This window comes from Mesocricetus auratus, unplaced genomic scaffold, assembly GCF_017639785.1.
Source record: "Mesocricetus auratus isolate SY011 unplaced genomic scaffold, BCM_Maur_2.0 Super-Scaffold_100022, whole genome shotgun sequence".
NCBI classification, from domain to species: Eukaryota; Metazoa; Chordata; class Mammalia; order Rodentia; family Cricetidae; genus Mesocricetus; species Mesocricetus auratus.
The window spans coordinates 4140867-4162112 of record NW_024429203.1 but is presented as its reverse complement, the minus strand read 5'-3'; the positions used below and the strand labels follow the sequence as shown (position 1 = coordinate 4162112).

Sequence of the window (21246 nt, the reverse complement as noted above, 5' to 3'; positions counted from 1 at the left end):
CCACGGGAGGCCTGTGCCTTTCTGAATGGAGACAGAGGAGTGGTTGGGGAGGGGGTACAGATGGGAGGCAGTGGTGAAGGAACTGGTGAGAGGAGGAAGAGGACACTGCAGTTGGTATGCAAAATAAATGAAAATAATGTTAATTTTTGAAGAAAAGAGCATAATTGCCAACGTTAGGCAGGAGAGAATAAGCAGGACTTCTGGGCAGAAAGAGACAAGCTCAGAGGGGGCCATCTAGGCTCACCATTGCCAGTAAACTTGGAGCAAGACAGATGTGCCATCTTAAGAATAGGTAACTGAGTCACGTGGCAGAACACAGATTTAAAAATGATGGGTTAATTAAGTTATAAGAGCTAGTTGGGAAAAAGCCTAAGCTAAGGCCAAGCTTTCATAATTAATAATAAGTCTCCAGGTCATTATTTGTGAGCTAGTGATAGTCTGCCAGGAAAGCTTGCTACATCTACAATCTTTGCCTTTTGCTTTGTCAGCTTTTAAAGATAGGAAGCACCTATATCCTCTATACTGTGTTATAACTCCTCTTTATGATGATTCTGTTCTGTATTTTCTAATTTCTACTTTGCCATCTACTTTGATCTATGTATATGTTAGAAGTATATTTTTCATTTTATTTTTATTTCTAAATTTATTTTATAGTTTTATTTATTATATTTAAAATTTAGCTTTGCATTGTTTACAATAAAATGTCCCTTTTTTTGCTTTATGGAAAACTTTATTGCAACACCCCAATAGCACATCACTTTTTCTTTTCAACATCCTGCTCTGCAGCTTCCTTTGCTCTTTTTGCTCGGATGCCAAAGAGCCGGGCATTGGCCCGGGACATGCGAAGACTGGCAAAAGCCTTGAAGTTCTTCTCTTCTTTTGTGATAACTCTGGCTTTCTCCTTTTTGTAGACATTCCGGATGGGCATCACAGGTCCCGTTAGCTGGGTGGCCAGTTTAATCTCTTCAGCAGAACTATCTCCCTTCTTTGGAGCAGACAGCTTCCTGGGGAAAAGGATGAGCTTGGAGCGGTACTCCAGGCGCTGCACATAGGCCTGTAGTGATTCTGTGGATTTGTTTCGCCTCCTTGGGTCCACAAAGATGCCAATGGTGCGAGCCACTTTCTTATGGATACTGGCCACCCTGAGTTCTTCCAGGCTGAAGCCCCGGCCAGCTTGGACTTTGGTGTGGTATCTCACCGTAGAGCACCTCACGATAGGCCTGATGGGGCTGGACGCGGGGCAAGGGGCAATGTGGCCTGCTTTCGCCTGCCGGGCCTTGCGTCTGCGGATCTTTCGTGCCAGCTGGTTGAACCAAGTGTCCACTCGCCGCTGCCAATCCTTGTGGAAGTGGGGCTTCAGGATCATGCCATTCCGGCTAGGCGACATGGCTGCCTCCTGTGCAGGAGAATGGTTGAGCAGAAAAGACAGAGCGCTGCAAAATGTCCCTCTTAGTATCTTGTGTGTGAGCACTTGGGCCCCACACAGGAGGGCACCATTTGGGGAGGTTGTGTAAGTTCTGGAACCACACATTAGCTAGTAGAAGTTGGTCAATGGGAATAAGTCTTCAAGATGACATCTCAATGTATAGTTTTGCTAGTCACTGAGCTAAGCAGGTACTTTAAAGGGCATACTCCATGTCAACAATCATTCGAAGTATTCTTTCCTTTATCTCCAGCTAAAACCGTAGAGTATGTCTGAGCACACCCAGAAGACTTCCTGTTATCACTGTAGTCTTCATGACTTTAAAATGAGCCTGCTTGGGAATGAATCATTCACTACAAAATTATGGTTAGACTCCTAGTTCAAACCCTGGAGCTGCCATTGTTTGAGAGTATTACTTTAGAAATGGCATTTGCTCTCCTTGTCTGCTGCTGAGAAGGTCTTTTCTACTTTTCTATGTCTTGGGTCTGCTTTTTAGACTTTGCACTAATTAACATGTGAATCCATCATGCTCAACTAAAGTTGTGGCCTTAAGGTCCTGCCATTAAATGCCTTCCTCACCACTGTGAAACCATGAGTTAAAAGAATTCTTCTTCCTTCAAGTTGTTTCTGTCAAGTATTTTGTCATAGCAATAGAAAATTAGCTAATACAGTTGGAGCCTTTTATGTTTGGAGAACTAGTGATGAATAATGCCAATCCTTTCAATAGGATTGTGGATATTTAGTTTATGTCTAGCATATGATCATTTTTGTTACATTTTAAAATAGGAAGATTCTGTCATTGTTAAATGTAATATTCTATTCACATCATTTACATCAATTTTCAATTTCTAGCTCTTATTCATATTTTAAACTCTTGGCTTCTTATATTGAGTTCCATACTTTGAAATTCTCAAAGAGCATTTTTAGAGAAAACAAAATACAATGAGGACTAAATATGCCAGATGATATACTTTATAAGGTATGTATAAAGTGCATTATCATTTTTAAAAGCAGGTTGCTAGTGTAGGTAAGAATCAATGGAGTAGAGCCATGAAACCAGGGAGAGTTTTTGTAAAAATAAAATCACACTAATGGAGGGCAAAATAGGTCACTAATATAAGCTAACTGAATGAAAAGTTATAGGTCATCCCAAGTACAAGGACGCTTCCAATATGTTACAAATGTTAAAGACTAAATATAAAAATAACAGAAAAAAAGGATAAATATTGTCTTTATACTTTAGAACAGATGGGAATTCTAAGAAGAGGCCTTAAAATATGACTCACCACATGAGAATTTAAGGTTCGGTAATACCAACCCTGATCTTTCAAAACCAGTGTAAACAAACTTAACAACTTGGAAATGGATTGGAGGGAGGTATTTGTCTAAGACAGATGGAAATTGAATTCTAGTTCCTTCTATATCACTACAAAAATGTCAAGACATCAAGAAGAAACATGGGAACAAAAAACATGTATATTAAAATCTCAGAAGTGAAATATTAAATAACCACTAAGTGCGAACTAGTGCTCAATTGTCTGTGATCTGTGACAGTGAAGACTGTCCTAGTTTGTTTTTTGTTGCTGTGATATAATACTGTGTTAGTCACTGTTCTGTTGCTATGAAAAGACACAATGAACAAGGCTTGCTTACAGTTTCAGAGGTTTGATTAATCTTCATTATGGTAGAAAACAGGATGGCTTGCAGGCAGACATGGTGCTGGAGAAGTAGCTGAGAGCTACAGTCTGATCTGCAGGCAGAAAAAAGAGTGGCATTGAGCCTGGCTTGGACTTTAAAGCCTACCTTCAATGACACACTTCCTCCAACAGGGCAACATCTACTCAAATAGTGCCACTATCTGATGACTAAGTATTCACTATATGAGCCTATGGAAGTCATTTTTGTTCAAATTCCACAAAGATACACAGAAAGAAATTAACCTCATGAACTACAGGTGCGTGTTTGGATTCATTGGTATGTACTCTGCTCTAAGTTACTACATATTATGTAAAACTAATTTCCCAGACCGTGCCTTCTATCTCATAGGCATTTCATTTGTAAGCAGAATTTAACTCTGGTCTAAGTACAAACACAGAGACTGGGTGAGTCTTACTGCACACAAACAGTATCATTTGTTGTAGAATATTAAAGTTAAGAAAAGCTGGCTAGACAAGTCAAGGCTGGACATTCATAAGTAAGAATAGGTCTCCATGTGATTTATTTGGGAGCTGTGTAGTAGGTTCCCAAAGACCCAAGAGTAAGAGTAAAAAACAACCAACAACAATAGCTTGTCTTATACCACCCAGGAGGCATCGGTTGACAAAAAAAGGATACTTACTAAATTAATTTATCAGAGTAAAATAGTACCATATTGTGATAGATTGAACAAGAATGGCACTCAGGTGCATAGAGCTGAATGCTTGGCTGTTAGTGAGTGGTGCTACTTCATAGGGATTAGGAGACTTGGTAGTATTGAAGTAGGTGTGGCCTTACTAGAGGAAGTGTGTCCCATGGGTGGGCTTTGGATTTTCAAATGTCCAAGCCAGAACCAGTGTTTCTCTCTTCCTGCTGCCTGTCTGTCTGGACGTAGAACTCTCAGCTACCTCTCTGCCACCATGTCTGCCTGTATTTTGCCATGCTTCCTACCATGACCATAATGTACTAAACCTCTGAAACTGTAAGCAAGTCCTAATTAAATGCTTTTCTTTATAAGCATTGCCATGGTCATGGTGTCTCTTCATAGCAATAGGACTTTGACTAAGACATATATGTAATTGGAAATATTAAAATAACTTCAAGAAATTTAGACCCAAAAAGGCTTTGAACACCAGACTGAAAAAAGGTGTCATAGACTCTTCTGGACCTCACAAACAACAGGTTACCGAAAATGCAATAGCTGTGTCCTCTTAATCTGCCATATCTTTTTAATACCCAGTATGTGTTAAAAGAATCTAAGCAATAGTGGAGAGGCTGTCTTAAATAACCTTCACCTATAATGAGATTGATGTCTACCTTATATGTCATCCTAGAGCCTCTATCCAGTAGCTGATAGAAGCAGAAGGAGAATCAAAGCTAAGCACTGAGCTGAATTCATGAAATCCAGTTGTAGAGAGAGAGGAGTGATGAGCAAAGGGGTCAAGACCAGGCTGGGGAAACCCACAGAGACATCTAACCTGAACAAGTGGGAGCTCATGGAGCCCAGACTGATAGCTGGGAAATCAGCATAGAATGGAATCAGGCCCCCAAATGTGGGTGTCATTTAGGAGGCCTGGGAAATCTATGGGACCTCTGGTAATGGAACAGTATTAATCCCTAAAGTATGAATAGACAATGGGAGCCCATTCCCCATGCAGGGATACCCTCTCAGCCTAGACACATGGGGGAGGGCCTAGGCCCTGCCCCGAATGATGTGACAGACTTTGATGAGCACCTCCCATGGAAGGTCTTACCCTTTCTACGGAGCAGAAGAAGGATGGAATGGAGGTCATTAGGGGGCATCGGAGGATAGGAGAGAGAGAGAATTGGGATTGATATATAAAATAAGATTGCTTCTAATTTAAATTTAAAAAGTAAAAATATAATAATAACTTAAAAAATTAATAGATGGCGGACTCCCAACTGCTCAGGGACTTAAGTTTGTTCAGTCCCCACTACTGATGCGGCCTCCTGGAATTGCTATTCTGTCTGGACCTGGTTCTGTGCGTTGCCACTATCACCTCCACAGTCCTGCATCTCAGTTGAGTTGTTCAACTTGGCCCTGTTACTGGACTCTGAAGCTGTGCCTCTAGCCAGGGTCCTTGTCTACCTCCTTAGCAGAGAGCCTTGTATTTACATCACTATGATCTTTCCACCTATGCAGTCAGTAAGGTCTCTTTGGAAATTTTGTATCTGCTGGGTCCTCTTAATCTTTTTGCAGCCATGATGTAAACCCCCCTACCCAAATATATGCATACATAACCCTTGTGTGCATGTAGATACATTTACTGTATAATGTACAGTGTGTGATCTGGACATTATTAGCAGTAGTTGAGAGAAGGATAAATAAATCTGTCTTCCAATAGGCGACCATCCAGGGTAACCAGGGCTACTTGTCAAAATGCAACCACTAAAATAGCCTGCGAATTTATTGTTTGTCTTAGTTACTTTTTTCATCGTTGTGACAACATACCTGACAATCCATTGGTTATGTTTTGGCCTGTGTGTTTCCAGGATCCTAGACTTTTATTTAAGCATTTATGGGAATAAAGATGCACACCAATTTGTAAAGCGGTGGGAAATTCTATTCAAAAATGAAAGAAAAATACAGGTAAGAGTATGCTGCCATGGTGACAGGGAGCCACATGAGTGAAGGTACTCAAGGGTCCCATTATCGTGTCGGGGCTTTCTTTGTGAGATTCAAGAGAAGCGGGAATTTGGTATAGATGATTCTGAGTTTTAAACAAGAAATTTGATTATGCAAGCCTTTGCTCACTGTATGTTCTTTCTCATAATGCATTTGGTTTTAGTCATATTTGTGCCCTACTATTCACAAGGTGATAAATTTGACATTCTTCCTAACACCTAAAGGGAACAGTTTGTACCATTTCACTCACATGCCAAACCAGTCTAGGACAGATCACCCTACTGCCTATAGTTCCTAAATCTGTCCCAGTATGTATTTGAATAGAAATGTGGTAGTATAAAAAGGTTACTAATGGTACTAACATGTTTCTTTTTTTAAAGCGGGTATATGTGCAACCTGATTCATGTTGGAGACCCAGGCTGCCATCACGTAGCCAGATACACTGTTTGTAAAATGTTATGTAGACAACCTGAGCCAAGTGGTGTCCCACATTGCTATAAGACCAATGTGCCAAGGGACCCACCCTGAGAAGATGAGGAACAGAGGAAGCAGCATGGAATTGGTGCAAATAAACACAAACACGGGAGACTTTTCTGAGTGCCAAGGCTTAACTCTTTATTTTACGTTTCTCTGTATGCTGCTTCTACTCTATTCTTTCTCGTCCTGTTTTTTTACCCCGATGTTTTCCTTCCTGATGCTTTTCTTTCATCTCTTCTATGATGTTTTCTTTCTGTATTTTCTTTCTACTTCTTGTAGTTTTCTATTATCCCTTTTGTACCTTCTAAGCCAAAAATTTCTTCACAAGAAAAGATTACCTCACAGCCACAAGTTACATATTTTCCAAAAACAAAATTAAAGTCTTAAGATAGTGAAAAATCACACTATGATCACAAGTCACATGTTTTTCTTAGACGTTCACATGTATTTAAACATTTTCTTTTGCATTAATTTTCCCACCATAGCATCTTCACCCCAAAGCAATGATTCTTTTATAATTGATTTACAAAGTTTTAAGCAAAGTATACCTCAGTCAGTTGCTTTTGTACTTGCAGGCTGTTATTTGCAATTACAAAGAAAGGATCAATCATTTTATTATTTATCTCAAAAGGCAATCTTATAAAAAATCTTAAAAGATTCACAAATCTAAACTTTTAAATATAAAAAGCAGTCATTTGTATTTTAAGTCCTCAAAGTGTACACCTACTCATCAATATTTTCATTTATTAAATCACACCAGGAATCTAAGGGCAAAATTGGTACAAGAAATTAATCATTGCCTTTGATCACCAACCCATATTTAGCAAAAAAGGCATGTCAGCTAATAATAACCGTGCTGCCTTGGTTCTTTGACCTCAATGAGTCCCTCGCTTAACTATTAAAGTGTACCTTTCAAAACTTGAAACTATTCCCCAAGATTTTCTACATCAAAGTCAATAACCAAACCATCTTAACCTAACTTTGCTAACAATCTTCATCTCTAAATTCTTTCTGAGGGTGGTGGTGGAATCAATAATCTGCTCCAGCAGCAATGCTTGAAAAAGTCAATCACTATTATTGACAGTGAGGCCCTGGAAACTCCCTTAGAGTTTTCATACAATTCACAGATTATGAGGGAAATGGTGATCATGGGGGTAAAAGGCAGAACTTTGCTAAATAACAGCATGAGGTCTTCAGGATACATAGTCCTGGGGCTCTGCCTTTCTAAAGTATATCCATTGTGTCTATGCTGACTAGTTTACTGTTTTCTCATAAGTTCCAAAGCTACTTGATATTTCTTTCTCACGGTCCCCAACATCAGTGGTTGTTTACCTCAACAATAACAACTTAAGGGAAGAAAGTTTATTGCAGCTAGAAGTTTGAGGGTCTATCTCATGATGTGAGGAAGTAGGGCGACAGAAGAGAGAGGAAGCTGTTCACATTACCCCCACTAAATCAGAAGTCAAGAAGTAATGTCTGCCACTGCTCAGCTGAATGCCTTGTTAAGGCAGTTTAAGCGCAAGCCCAAGCAATGACACCTCTCTCCTTCAGAGCAGTTCTTTCTAACTCAGCTACATCCCCTCACAGGCATGCCTAGAGGCTAACCTTGTCTAAATAAACCTTCAGAAGTGTGCCTGGAGGCTTCTCTCCTAGGTGATTGAGTCAAATTGTCAATCAAAGCTAACCATCATCTTATTGCTCAAAAAGTACTTACTTTGTGGAAAGACACAGATATGTCTGCGTATGTTTCTGGCATACTGTGTTCTTGACAACAAACATAAAAATGGTACAAAGAATATAGAAGAGAATGCAAAAGTTTATAAGATAAGAATGTATGGATCTTTATCAATATTAACCTATGTCTTAACTAGATGTTCACAGTTGGCCATAAAAGAAAATTCATGGATATGCTGATTCCATTTATGGTAAATTTATCACTGCTTTGTGATAAAATTAGTACAGTAAGTAATTTAGGTGCCATGTATAAAGAACAGACAATATGGAAACCTACTAATATAGAATCTTCTTAAAATATATACATATATGAAAGAAATATAAAGGGACTGACCAAATAGCAGGGGAAATAATACCCAACTATATACATCTTTCACCATCAAGTAAAACTTCCAGTGCCAGGAATGTGTTTACATCTGATTGAGTTGTTGGTCAAAGAGGATCTATGGAACCCCCAAACAACTCAGGCTATTGCGAGGGTTGTTGGTTGCCCTTTACAAACTGATAATAAAGCTCTATTGCTGAAGACAGAGCAAACATATCTCATTAAACACAGATAATTCATTCTGGTGTCTACCTAGAGCCTTCACCCCTACTGACTAGTAGTGTTCATGGTCCTAGAAAGTACTCTGCATACTACCAAAGGAGAAAGGTAACTATCAACCTAGTTATAAGCTCTGCTGACATTCCAACATAGGTCTGGAATTTCCACATTAGGCCTAATGAATATTTAAAAAAAAATTCTAGATAGGCAAAAGTAGAACCAAACGTAATAATTACCTTTTCTTGGATAAGCTTGATTTTAGCAGCAAACAGAGGCCTTTAAGAGATGGCTTCCTGGCTTGGGGCTAGCAGCTAACATGAGCTTATGAGCAGCCTGAGGTGCACTACTTGGTGGCAGCATGAACCCAACAATTTCCCAGAGTTGGGGTGGTAAATGTAGCTCACATATGTTAAGGTGAGCCAAGCTGGTGACTAACATAGCATTTTAAGATTCATCTTATACAATCAAAGTACAGTACAGTAAAGACAAAGCCAGACAAGAAAAAAAACACCTCTAAATAGATTACAGTGTGTTTAAAATATACATAGGCTTGGGAGAGAGAAAAGAAAGGGTAGAGACAGTCATAGATTAAAAAATAGTTTAAAATAATAATGACCTTAAAAATGAGTAAATGAAAAACCATATGAAGACACATAAAGATGGTAAATATGCAGAGAGTCTGGATTCTGTATGTTATGCTCTCTTTAAAATTTCTGAAGGAGCAACAACTGATAACATTGGATGATAAAAACTGCTGGATTAAACCAACATATGTATTTAAAAATGTCTTGATGGCAAAATGGAAGTTAAAAAGATATCTTGCTTTGGAGAAGATGTTATGCTTTTATTTCCGCAGAAAATGAGAGATTATGGATATATTCCAGGTTGATATGGATCAGGTTTGATTGGAGAAGATCCCCTGAAAATGCTGGCTACAGATATAAAGAAATAAACCTAGGAAAACTACAAAACATGTTACATATATTTTACTTGCTCAAACATAAGACAAAAAACATCTTTAGCTAACCTGAGTATAACATCCAATCTATATTTGTATTAAAAGGCATGTATGTTACCTTTAAAAGCTTATGTATTTTCAGAACAAGGGGACCAGACACCAATGAAAATGGATGGCCCAGATGATCCAGCATCCAGAACAGCTTCAAGGATGCTGGCTGAGATACCCAGACTCACAGAATACTCCAGCCAAGGCTTAACAATTATCTTGATTTTCTCAAGGTTCTCCCAAAGATGCCAACACCCCCAGACAACAGGAAGTAGTCTTGAAAAAGCAATGCCCACATTCCCAAAAGATTGTTTATGAATGTTTGTCATCATTTAAAGGGATTGGTGGCATGTTGTTGTTAGTCATGGTCAGGACAAAAGCTAAACGAATTAAATTCAAAGATCTCTCTCTAAAGGAAAAATATAGAATTGATGAGATAAAAGGGTAAATTATTGAATCAACTTTAATTCAAAAAGCAACTATTAATGTCAAAATGTTTTACATTGGTATGGATTTTGATTTATTGATACAAATTAACAGTCAATTTTGTTATACTGTATGTACATTTCTACTCTTGTTTGTGGTATTGTGCTTATGCAGCTCATTGAAAATGAAATGTATAATTTAAAATACTGGCTAATCGCTTGTCATTTATAGTATCAAACTTGTTGTCATATTAGCCATATTTTCAAGGTTAAACAGATATATTTAGATAGAGAGAGATGATAATGGTCTTCAAATCCTTAAAGACTTACAGAATAAGGCATTTAATATGTTTAATAAATTAAGGTTTTTAATGACAGTGAGGCACATCTGCTCCTGGCAGCACCAATCTCCTTCAGAGAAGATGATGAAAATCAAAGAACCTCCATATGGCTTTTGCTTTTTTCATGGCAAAGCTAGTCATTTAGGCAAAAACTACCTTTGCCTCAATTGCTGTCAATATGGTATTCAAAACAGACCAGTAGGATATAAAGGAAAGCAACTTCCAAACTTTGACAAGACAATGTAAGACATTCCTTCAAAATTTCCTGCTTCTCAAAAATTTCTGTCCAACATACTAGGCTTGTAGGCCCAAATTGGATGTCCTAATTTCGCGAAAGAACTTTGAGTGACTCCCCAGGTGTCTGGATGTCCCTATCATTAGGAAACATTTCACCCTTTTGGGGTATTTGGTGGAGTTAAAGACTAAATAACAAGACTTAAAATTTTCCTTAGTTATTACAAAAGATAAATTTGTTGTAAAACTTTAGACTCACAAAGATATGATAAATAATAGAGTGTTTCTTTTTGTTTTGTTAATTTTTAAAATTTCCCTGTTTTCTAAAGAGAGAGAAAAGAAATTGTAGAATTGGATTGGAGGGGAGGTGGAGAAGAGATGAGAAAGGGTTAACAGTGATCAGAATATGCTGTATGAATTTTCAATAGCAACAAAAAAGAACAGATAATTGTGATGTGTGTGAGTTGAAGCAAATATGAAAATTGGGAACTTGGAAGAAGCACAGAAAGTCCTAAGGTGGTCCTTCCATTCCAGGATGATGGCAGCTAATGTTTTGTGAATGGAGAGGTTGTAAACAATTATATACTTTATATGTAGAATTGAGAAACAAAACACTACTCCAAAATACCCTTGTGTGTGTGTGTGTGTGTGTGCGTGCGTGCGTGTGTCTGTGTGTGTCTTAGTTTACATTGGAAGAAGACTGTGATGGTGATGGTGAACTTTGTTAACTTTGTGCATTAGGAATCATCTGGGAGTTGGTAAAGTAGCCTCTGGGTATATCTGAGATTATTTCCAGAGCTAATTAGTTCATGAGGGCTTGGACACAATCAATGTATTAATCTCAGGTGAGATGCACAGTATGAGGGCTCTGACATCATCAATTTACTCATGTCACAGTACATCCATAGTACAATGTGAGGGTTCTGCTATAATAAATGTATTAATATCAGGGTAGATGCACAGTATAATATGGGGGCTCTGACACCCTCAATGGAGTCATCTCACAGTAGAACCATAGAGTACTGTGAAGACTCTGACATCATCAATGGATACATCACACAGTAGATCAACAGTATAATGGCATTGCTAGGAGGTGGTAGAAGGTAGGATCTGAGGAATTGAGTCACTCAGCATGTGTTTTGTGGGCTGTATTGCCCTAGCTCCTTTTCAAATCCCCTGTCCCCTGTGTTTCATAATGGCCATATAGTAAACTACCTGATCCTCCATATCTTCCCAACCATGATGTGCTAAACTCTCTGTCCAAAACAAACACCCCCCAGCTTTACCTCTTCTGGGAGATACTAGTCAGAGGAATACAGAAGTAACACACAGAAACAATATGCTTTCTCCATGTTGTATGGTCCCATATACATTTAACATTTTCAGTATGATTTTACATAGCTGTTTCTTTTTTAGAAAAAAATAATGTTCTTATACAGTCTCATCAATTTACACATTAAGTTGAATGTGGAGTGAATTAATCAAGCTCTAAAAGAGACCCACTGGGATTTATGTTAGAATTGATTCCTAATAAGGAATTTCAATATAGAATTATATTAAATGAATAACTTAATATGAATAATTGACCTAGTTTCAATCCAAGGAAATATGTTATAAGCATAAAATGCAAGAAATCACAAATGAAAGCATTAAAATATTAACTGCTCTTTTTCTTGGCACTCTAGGACAAGATATTGTGTTCTCCTTATCTACTCTGAGTTCTGAATTTTCTTTAGTATGCATTCTATATTTTTACAGAAAAAGAAATCATTTAAATAGTGAACCATCTAGAAATAAAACTAGGAGGAATGGTTATTTCCAACACTGATTTACCTTTTAATGAGAAGGGAGAGTTGAAAGTGACAGTTTCCATGTCAGAAGTTGTTTATCAAAGTTGGCTGCAATTGTTGCAGATGCAGAAAAAATTGATACTGTCGTTTTCTGTAAGTAGTGCCACTTTCTTTCTAGAAACAATGCCTCCAAACCAAATGTCCTTCTTTAAACTTAGTATAGGACCCAAGGATAGTGTTACCAAAGGTTTCTCAGTGAAGCATGGGGCAAAATAGACTGACTGCTTTGAAATGAAAAGCAATGGTGTCTCCAAAGCACCCGTTCAGAGAGTTCTGTAGGAATCCATTAGAAGTGAACTGAAATACTCAAGAGGAACACTTTAACTGAGATAGGGAGACTACGAAATTAGAATATTAATTCTGGAATTTAACAGTATTTGCTTTTTAATTTTTCAGAAATTTGTGTAAGGGAGAAGTGAGTGTGCTTATGACTGTATGAGTGTGTCTGTGTCTCTGTGTGTGAATGTGGTATGTGAGTGTGTGTGTATATGTTTATATTTGTGATTCTGTGCGTGTGTGTGTGTGTGTGGTATGGTATGTGAATGTGTGTGTGTGTCTGTGTATGGGTATGTGTGTATCTGTGTATTTGTGTCTGTATGTATGGTATGGTGTTTCAGTGTGTGTGTGTTTGGGTGTGGGTGTATGTTTTTCTGTAGGTATATATGTGTCTGCCTGTGTGTGTGATGTGATTTGTGGGTGTATGCATGTGTGTTTAGTGAGATATGTGTGTATGGTATGTTGTGTGTTTGTGTATGTATTATGCACATACATATATTAGGAGGCCCAAGACCAATGTCAGAAGCAAACATGTTCATAGCCAGGGACACTTTTACAAAGAGAAGAAACTGACTCATTTGAGGGATATTTAAACCCATGTGAAACCTGAAGCCATGATAGCAAATGACATCATTCTTGAACCTCCTTGTCTATAAAGGCCCATGTGATCTAAATCATCAGACATGAGAGCCCTCACCAGAGCGATTGTATATCAACTGAGACTATGGTCTAAGATTTGAAACTTCAGACACACATATCAGAAAGGGACAGTTTCCTATAACTTTAGCAAAGAAAGCAAACAGATCTAAGTCTCAATGATCTGTTTGAGCTGTCAGGTTCCCTCAAAAGAGAATATAAACAGTAGCAAATTCAGCCTTATGTTTATGATTTTCAATGCAGCTGCTACTCAGACAGGCTCAGTGATGTGAAGGAAGCCAATTGGAAAGGGACTTTATGGTAGCCCCAAACATACTCATCCACTCTTCTGTTAATCCAGAGTTCAATTAAAATACAGCTTTTGCCTGTAAAACCCACTTGGGTTTATCCCTCAGAATTTCCAGGAGGTACCCACTTGCAGAAGATTAATACTCAGCATGAAGGGGATTAAGTGCTTAGACAATTCCACAGTCAAGAGGAGATTAGGGAAATCACACTAACTTTAGTTACTGGTTCTCTAGCACCCCGAGTTCATTGTTGGCAGTTTATACACTGTCAAGAAACTAAAAATAAGTTTTTAAATGGGCCAAAACAGGAACTTGGGAGTCATATGACTTAGCTGGGTTTTTTTTACTTTGCTACTTACTAGTTGTGTGACCTTGTGGAACTTTGACATTCGGGCATCTCACCTTTCTTATAAGGATGTGACCATCTGCCTTTCCTATAAGAGTACAACAGACTGAGGCTTGGAATTCCACAGATTCATCACTGCCCAAAGTGTCCACCTCTTACTAATCTCAGGTTCCAAAATACAGATTTTGGAGGGACATGACGCCCAAGACAATGTAAGAACCCACTGATATATTTAGAGTGTATAGTTAAGGGGGTGACAGGACAGGGTACAAAGCAGGAAGTGCACCATGAGTGTAAACTAGAGATTCCAGTGTATTTGCTTGTTATCTTTCCACAGTTCTGTTTCCTTCCTGCATTCCTTTTTCCTACTAAGAGGAAGAAGAATTTTCATGAGTGAAAAATCATATCGATTGAGCCTTTTGGTTCTTTCTATCTATCAAATGCTAGAGAGAGATTTGTGTCTTGAGGTTTATGTATCACATGACTGCTTCTCTGACTGACTCCTATAACAAGCATTTTCCATGGCCACATTAATTTTCAGAACCACGTCCACTTACTGAAGCATTTATTTCACAGTTTTTTTCCAATGCCTGCCATTTCTCGTGACTTAGTGACACTTCTTGCTTTCCCACTGTGCGCCAATTTTGAGGAAGCTTTTATTCTTCTCATGGTGTTTAATCTAGCTGAAGTTTCTCTTCTTGACCAAAGGCATTAACTTTAGCTCAGTTGACACTGAAGTTAATCAGTGACTATATATGAGCACTCATCAGACAATGCTGTAAATTCCTATTAATAGAACTTTTTAGATGATGGAATGCTGGATGTTGGAAATATTCCCACCTTAAGTTTAGAAGTTCATAAATCAGGCTATGTGGACTCCCCAAGGCAGTATAGGCACCCAGATAATGGACATTTACATAGTTTCCAGTTGTTAAGGAAGCTCTTTTTTCCAATTACTAAAATTTTATTTGAAATTGTAAATCAAAAGTTTATTATAAATGACTTGCAAATAAAAAAAGGAACTGTGAAAGATTAGCCAGACCAAAGTTTGTACATCTCAGTGCTCTTCTGTCTAATTAGAAGAGCCAGTGAGAAGCTGTGGAAACTCATGGTAGGTTTCACTAGTTCACTATAAATTATATTTTATGCTTTTATGCTAGACGCACACACACAGAGAGAGAGAAAGAGAGAGATCCATGTCAAAGTTAAAACTATAAAATCAATTAGCAATTTTTGTTATGTTAAAAAATAAAGTCAGACATAGAAAAATACACAAAAATGCTATCACCGTAGCCATCTTTGCATGTACTGTTCAGGGATCAGTGTATTAAATGCACTCCTAATGTGCAACTATTGTCAGAACTCTTTCCATGTTGTTTTCATCGAGTGCCCATAACCTTCTTTTACTCTTCTCTCTTCCCTCTCTCCTTCCTTCCCTTGCCCAGAAGAGCCTTAAACTAATGACCTCCTGCCTCAGCTTCCTGAGTCATGGAAGATGGGCAAGCACTACAATGCTTCATGCTCCCTAGAATCATCATTCTGCTTTTTGTCTCTAATGTTTTTATTACTTTATGTACTTCACATGAGTACAATTATTCAGTAGTTTTCTATTTGTGATTCCTTTACTTTACCTACTATCAAGTCTTTGGAGTTAGATAATGGAGATTTTGATACCAAGTCTGGTGACCTAGGCTTGATCTTCAGAATCAATATTACCCCAGTGTGTGTGGGTGTGTGTGTGCGTGCACATGCACAAGTGGGCACTTGTATGCGTATAGGTGTATATGTGCACACATGTATGTGTATAGGTGTGTGTGTGTGTGTGTGTCTGTATGTGGTGCTTTGGTACTCATATGACCAGCCAAATATCATGTTCTCAAGGTTTATTAATATGTGGCATATTCCAGAATTCCCCTTTCTTGCTCTAAAAGCCAAATTATATTTAATTTATAGTGTACTGTGCTTTATTTATTCTTTTGGTTGCTTTATCTACTTTGTGGGTATGCACGTACAGTCAGAATGGCCTGACTGCATAACTCTGTTTCACTTTTTTGAGGAATTGCTTTATTGTTTCCATAGTAAGTGGAACTTTCAATATGACTGCCATTGGGGTAGGACAAAGTATTCTTTTTCTTCAGGTCTTTGTCAATTTTTATTGTTTCAATAGAAGCTACCCTAAAAATACCAGGTGGCATCTTTTTACAATTTCAATGAATATTTCCCTAATAATAACTAGTGTTGAGTGTATTTTCACATGCTTATTGGCAATGTATGTCACACATTTGAAGAAGTGACACATCAGTCCTGCCCATGGGTCCCTCTTTCAGTGTTATATGTTTATGCCTCAACAAGTCTATAGTCCTAGAGTTGTGCCAGTGGCAGGAGGGAAGGACTACCCATGAGGTGGGTCTCTGGTCCTTACCATCTTGAATGAAACCTCTTTAGATACTTATTTCCTCATATTTCATCAGCAGAGTCCAGAGACTGGAAATATTTTCAAACCATGAGGTGTGAGTGAAGAGTGTCACGCTGAGTCAGAGACGGCTGGATTTTGTCAATGCAATCTGTGAAATCTTAGAAAACTTCCTATACGTTCAAGGCTTTTATTTTCATTATTTTAAAGCAGGATTGCTATTGGTTAGGTGGTTTGCATATTTCTCTCTTTTGTTCTCTATAACTCTGTATGACTTAGGAGGGTTAACTGAAGACCACTTACTATGAGTTGCATAGGCTGCTGTTAAAGATGTACACTGTGTTGAAAAGAGGTGAGTGGTAGCAGGAGCCAGGAAGAAAGAGGAATAAGTGAAGCACAGAATAACCTATGCAGACTCATTTCATATCAAAGAGGCATGATTTCAGGACCCCCTGGGAACAGGAAACCCACCTATCCCATGAAACACTTCTAATTTTATCTTGCTTTCTTTTGTCGTATGGGATGTCAGGCTAAGAAAAGACCCGATGGAAGGTGGCTATAGGAAGTACAAAACAAAGAAAGAATGAGCTTTGTGGGTGTTTATTTTGAGTCTTAAAAGAAAAACATTACACCAACCGCCTCTGTTGACTTCTTGCACTCAGTACAATGGAAGAGACTGCTTCATTCCTGGAATTTCATTGTTGGATAATTAGACAGGCCGGAGAGTCTCAAGGACTTGCTTAATCAAAATCAAGGAAAATAAGCAGTATCTACATTTTCAGAGTGTTACCTTTCTGTCCATCTGCAGCAGTTTGAATAAGAATGGACTCATATATTTGAATGATCACTCACCAGGGCTGGAACTGTTTGAGAGGACTAGAAGGATTAGGAGGCGTGACCTTGTTGGAGTAGGTGTGGTCTTGTTGGAGGAAGTATGTCTCTAAGTGTGGGCTGTGAGATTGAAGAAGGCCCTTACCAGTGTGGCTCTCTGTGGCTGTTTCCTGTGGATCAAGGATTAGAGCCCCCATCTGCTGCTCCTGTGTTCCTGTCAATACCAGTTTGCTTCCTGCCATGATGACAATGCACTATGAAACTGTAAGCAAGCCCAAAGCAACATGGTATCTTTTATAAGAGTTCCTTTGTCCGTGGTGTCTCTTCTCAGCAATAGAACACTAAGATTGTGTTTTCTTATTTCCTGAAAGGGGTAATTTCTGAGTAAATGTAGCATCAGCTTTTAAAAACTATTCAATTTTTTTGTTGATTTTTGTATTTTATTTGTTAATTTTTTGAGGCAATGCCACATATGATCAAGACTAACCTCCCTCCACCTCATTATCTAGCCAAGGATGACCTTCAAACTTTCATGTCCCAGGCACCATCATACCTGACCCATTGTGAAGTTTTAAACTTTCAAAAGCCAATTAAATATGCAAAATAAGGTGCCCTGATATCATTGAGATGCTATATATTATTAAAGGAGTTTAATATCAAATTTACTTGGTACAAACATAGCAATGTCTGTGGGTCTCTATAAAGGCATTCTGCAGGAATCTATAGACATTTAGACGAGAGGACGATGGCCACACTAGCCAAGAAAGGTCTTCAGGACTTCACACTCACAGACTTAGAACAAGAGCAGACACTTTAGGGACTGTGTGACTTGATTCTTTCCTTTCATCTGAGTGCAGGTGAAATACAAGTCTCTTTACATTGTGTACTAAACACATTGACTTCACGTCCATGAAGAGAAAGTTTTTTCTTTTACATCCATGGCTACAGATTGATTGTTAAAGTGCTTCTGTAGCTCCAAAGCCATGAAGAGAGTCCTCAGAGAGCCAGAAACAGGTGTGGGTAAACGACAAGCCACTGATTCACAGGCCATGCCTCATTTCTCCCTGTAAAGTGGCTCGGGTGAGCCATTCCTTTATTTCATTTAACACAATGAGAGAAGAGGGACCCCGACATAAGCGCTCTGCTCTCTTCAATGATTTTGTCAGGCTGGCTTTCAATTCGAAAGGAGTTTCACAGGAAATGAAGACTGGACTCAAATTCCTCGAAGGCAGCACACATTATATAGAAGGCATTCTGTACAACAGGAAACCCACCAATCGTGGTTCCTTGATCAAACTGTGCTGCCTGTTACTTTGTTCATCATTTTATTAAGAGCCGATTTCTCTTTGCTCCAGGAAAGTAGAAATGCAGTGGAAGGAACTGTGAATTAGAGCTTCTAGAAGATGGATGTTTATATATCAGCTGAGCCTCTCAAACATGGGGATGAGTGGCTTTCACCTTCGTTTCACAAAGCTCCAATAATGCTCAAATGAAGTAATGTTGGGACAGGGCCATTTACAGGAAACACTAAACATTCGGGATTATGACCTGGTGTCTTAAGTAGACGCCCCACCCTCTTCAGCCACCCTTAGAAAGAGGAGCTGTGGTCGGTCGGCATGTAAAGAGTGAGAAGCACTTGCTGCTTTGTAGCATAAACAAACGTCCACAGCCTCATCGCTGCTTCTTGGGTCTTCCTGCAGCTTCCTGGCTCTGCTTGGTGGGGACGGAACTCCAGGGGAGCCAGCTGGCCTTTTGGAACGTCCTTTGCAGGTCCTCGGGTGTGACTTAGGCCTCAAGCGGAGACAATTTCATATAGAGTTTGAACACAGTGTTTCCTTCCAAACTTCTGAATTTTTACAGTGTGAGTGCTGTCTTATAGGGCCCTCATATTAAGTAGCAAGGGTTAGATGTTCAGAGAATGCCATTTAGGGGTGAAAAGTTCGTACCAAACCATTTTCTGGGACATTTTCTTGACTGTTCACTGTAGGTAATTCCTTTGTGTGTTTCATTCAGCTAGTGCTGCCAGACATCCTCTTGTATGCCTCCAAGTAGAGGAGAGGCCCTCTACTGTCTGAAGATGCTTAATGTATGCAGGAGCACCCTGCACCCACCCACCTCAGTGAAGGTCAATGGGAATTTCTGCCATCAACATATAGAATCTAAGCGGTGAGTCTAACGGGTTATAATATCATCCACTAAGTTCATTATGCTCTTCTGAATATTTGGAAATTGTCTCCTTCCTTCCTCTTTGCTTCCTTCTTTCTTTCCTTCCTTTCTTTCTTTCTTTCTTTCTTTCTTTCTTCCTTCCTTCCTTCCTTCCTTCCTTTCTTTCTTTCTTTCTTTCTTTCTTTCTTTCCCTCTGTATGCACATGTTCTCCCAATCCCTGAATACATGCTATTACTCACATGTGGAGATCAGGGGACAACTTGTGTGAGTCATTTCTCACCTTTTCTTTCATGTAAGTCTCTTTACTGAGTGGGCTGACTTGATGGCCTTGGAAATTGTTTTAATTACAATCAAGTAAGGTGAGGACACAGAAGGGAAACATGAGAAATATTCACAGAGCATTATTCTATAATAGTAAATATTATAAAACTCTGACCATATTTTGTAATCGTATATTTGAATATATGTATGTGGTTTTTAGTGAGTCTGTGTGTGAATGTATGCAACTATATGGGAGAGTGAGAAAGAGAGTGGCACATACTATCTTTAATCCTACTTGTATTGTATAAAATATTTATTGAAATAAATATGTAAGTCTACTATCTAATTTTGGGTATAGATAGTAGATAATCTTAAATTAGCGTCATTTTGAAATTTCTATGTTTACTTATAACAGTAAGATAAAAAGTAGCATTTGCTGATGATGATTGTGTTTAGTAACAAGGAAGACAGAAATATTCACATAGTTCTTTATGATTCTGTACAATGTTGGAAAACTGTGTGCCTTTCACTGTTGTGCATGGAGGGGAACCAGCAAAAACTCTTGGAAGATAAGTCTCAGTGGCAATGACAACTGTTCCACAGGGAGAAATTAGATCCCAAAGCTTTTAGTTTCTCTGTATTGTCTACAAGAATGTATGTCATCATTACCTAAAACAAAATGTTTAATTTAAAGAGAGAAGGCTGGGGTTTTCATTCAAGGCCACACTTTCTGAATATATGCCTTTTGGGATCATAATGAGTTGAATAGAAAGGCTTGGGAACACCCCTCTCAAGTATAGAGAAGGAAATTATAACATATATGAAGGTCATTTTCCTGCAGCTTTGCAAGCTGAAGGGGCTATTTTAAACATTAAAAATGTATGGCTCTTATTACAATCTCCCAGCTTTAGTGACTTGCCTTTCACGAGGCTCATTTTTCATTGAATAGAGTAACAAGCTCCTTGTATAGTTACCTAAGGTGACGAGCAGCGGGGCTCTAGAGCTGGAAGAGGCCTATTATTCTCTGCATGCCACTTTATCCCCTACTCTGAGCTCAGAGCAACCTTTCTTAACAGAAGCAAGAGGAATGTGTCCCTGGACTTGAAACTGGCAGCAGAGGAATGGTCAGACCCCTGGGCTTCCCTTAATGTCTTTCCTTCTGTATGCTGTGGCTTGCTGTGACATCACCTCCTCAAACCTCAGTGCTCACAGGCTTTCCTATCTATATGATTTTAAAAGGCTGGGATGGATTCTAGCTCATCAGCTCTCCAGCTGTTGATTTTGTTCTCACTGTAGGCAGCCTTCTCCATTGCCAGCCCTCTGGCCCTGCATGGTGAGGAAAGTGTCCTGGCGCCTCTGGTCCCACCAGAGAGTGTGAGTGTTTAGTGCAGCCGGTGAGGAGAGCTTGGTGTATTGATGTAGGACCAGTATGATGGGTGACGCAAAACCCCGGCTTTGAGCTGGTAGCATCAACAATGAGCTTTGGTTATCATACACTATAGATAATTGTAATCTCCATCATTATGCAATTACACTTTCAAACATTCCTGAAGCAATGGGGATTTTTATAACAGTGGTTGACAGGAACAAGAGTAGAGACTGGCCAGTCAGTTCAGGATAAAATGACCCCCC

The 21246-nt window shown here is 38.8% G+C and overlaps 1 protein-coding gene and 1 long non-coding RNA gene across 4 annotated transcripts in view; one reads left to right on the top strand and one right to left on the bottom strand.

Moving 5' to 3' along the window:
- Positions 1–719: 719 nt before the first annotated feature.
- On the bottom strand, positions 720–1387 carry LOC101844314 (60S ribosomal protein L13-like). 2 transcript variants are annotated; one of them, XM_040729972.1, is made up of 2 exons: positions 1121–1387; positions 720–982 (listed from the first exon to the last, which is right to left on the bottom strand). In XM_040729972.1, exons 1-2 carry the CDS (start codon positions 1385–1387, stop codon positions 755–757), a joined length of 495 nt encoding a protein of 164 aa, XP_040585906.1. In that variant the 3' UTR covers positions 720–754. The 2 variants fall into 2 exon arrangements, with proteins under 2 accessions (XP_040585906.1, XP_040585905.1); XM_040729971.1 differs by having other exon boundaries at positions 720–1387.
- Positions 1388–18793: 17406 nt separating this feature from the next.
- LOC121133423 overlaps positions 18794–21246 on the top strand; it is a 38840-nt gene continuing 36387 nt past the window's right edge. The window contains exons 1-2 of one of the 2 annotated variants that reach the window (XR_005870253.1): positions 18794–19047; positions 19204–19352. This is a non-coding gene — a long non-coding RNA (uncharacterized LOC121133423). Of the gene's footprint in view, positions 19048–19199; positions 19353–21246 lie in introns of both variants that reach the window. The other variant, XR_005870252.1, reaches the window with a different exon arrangement.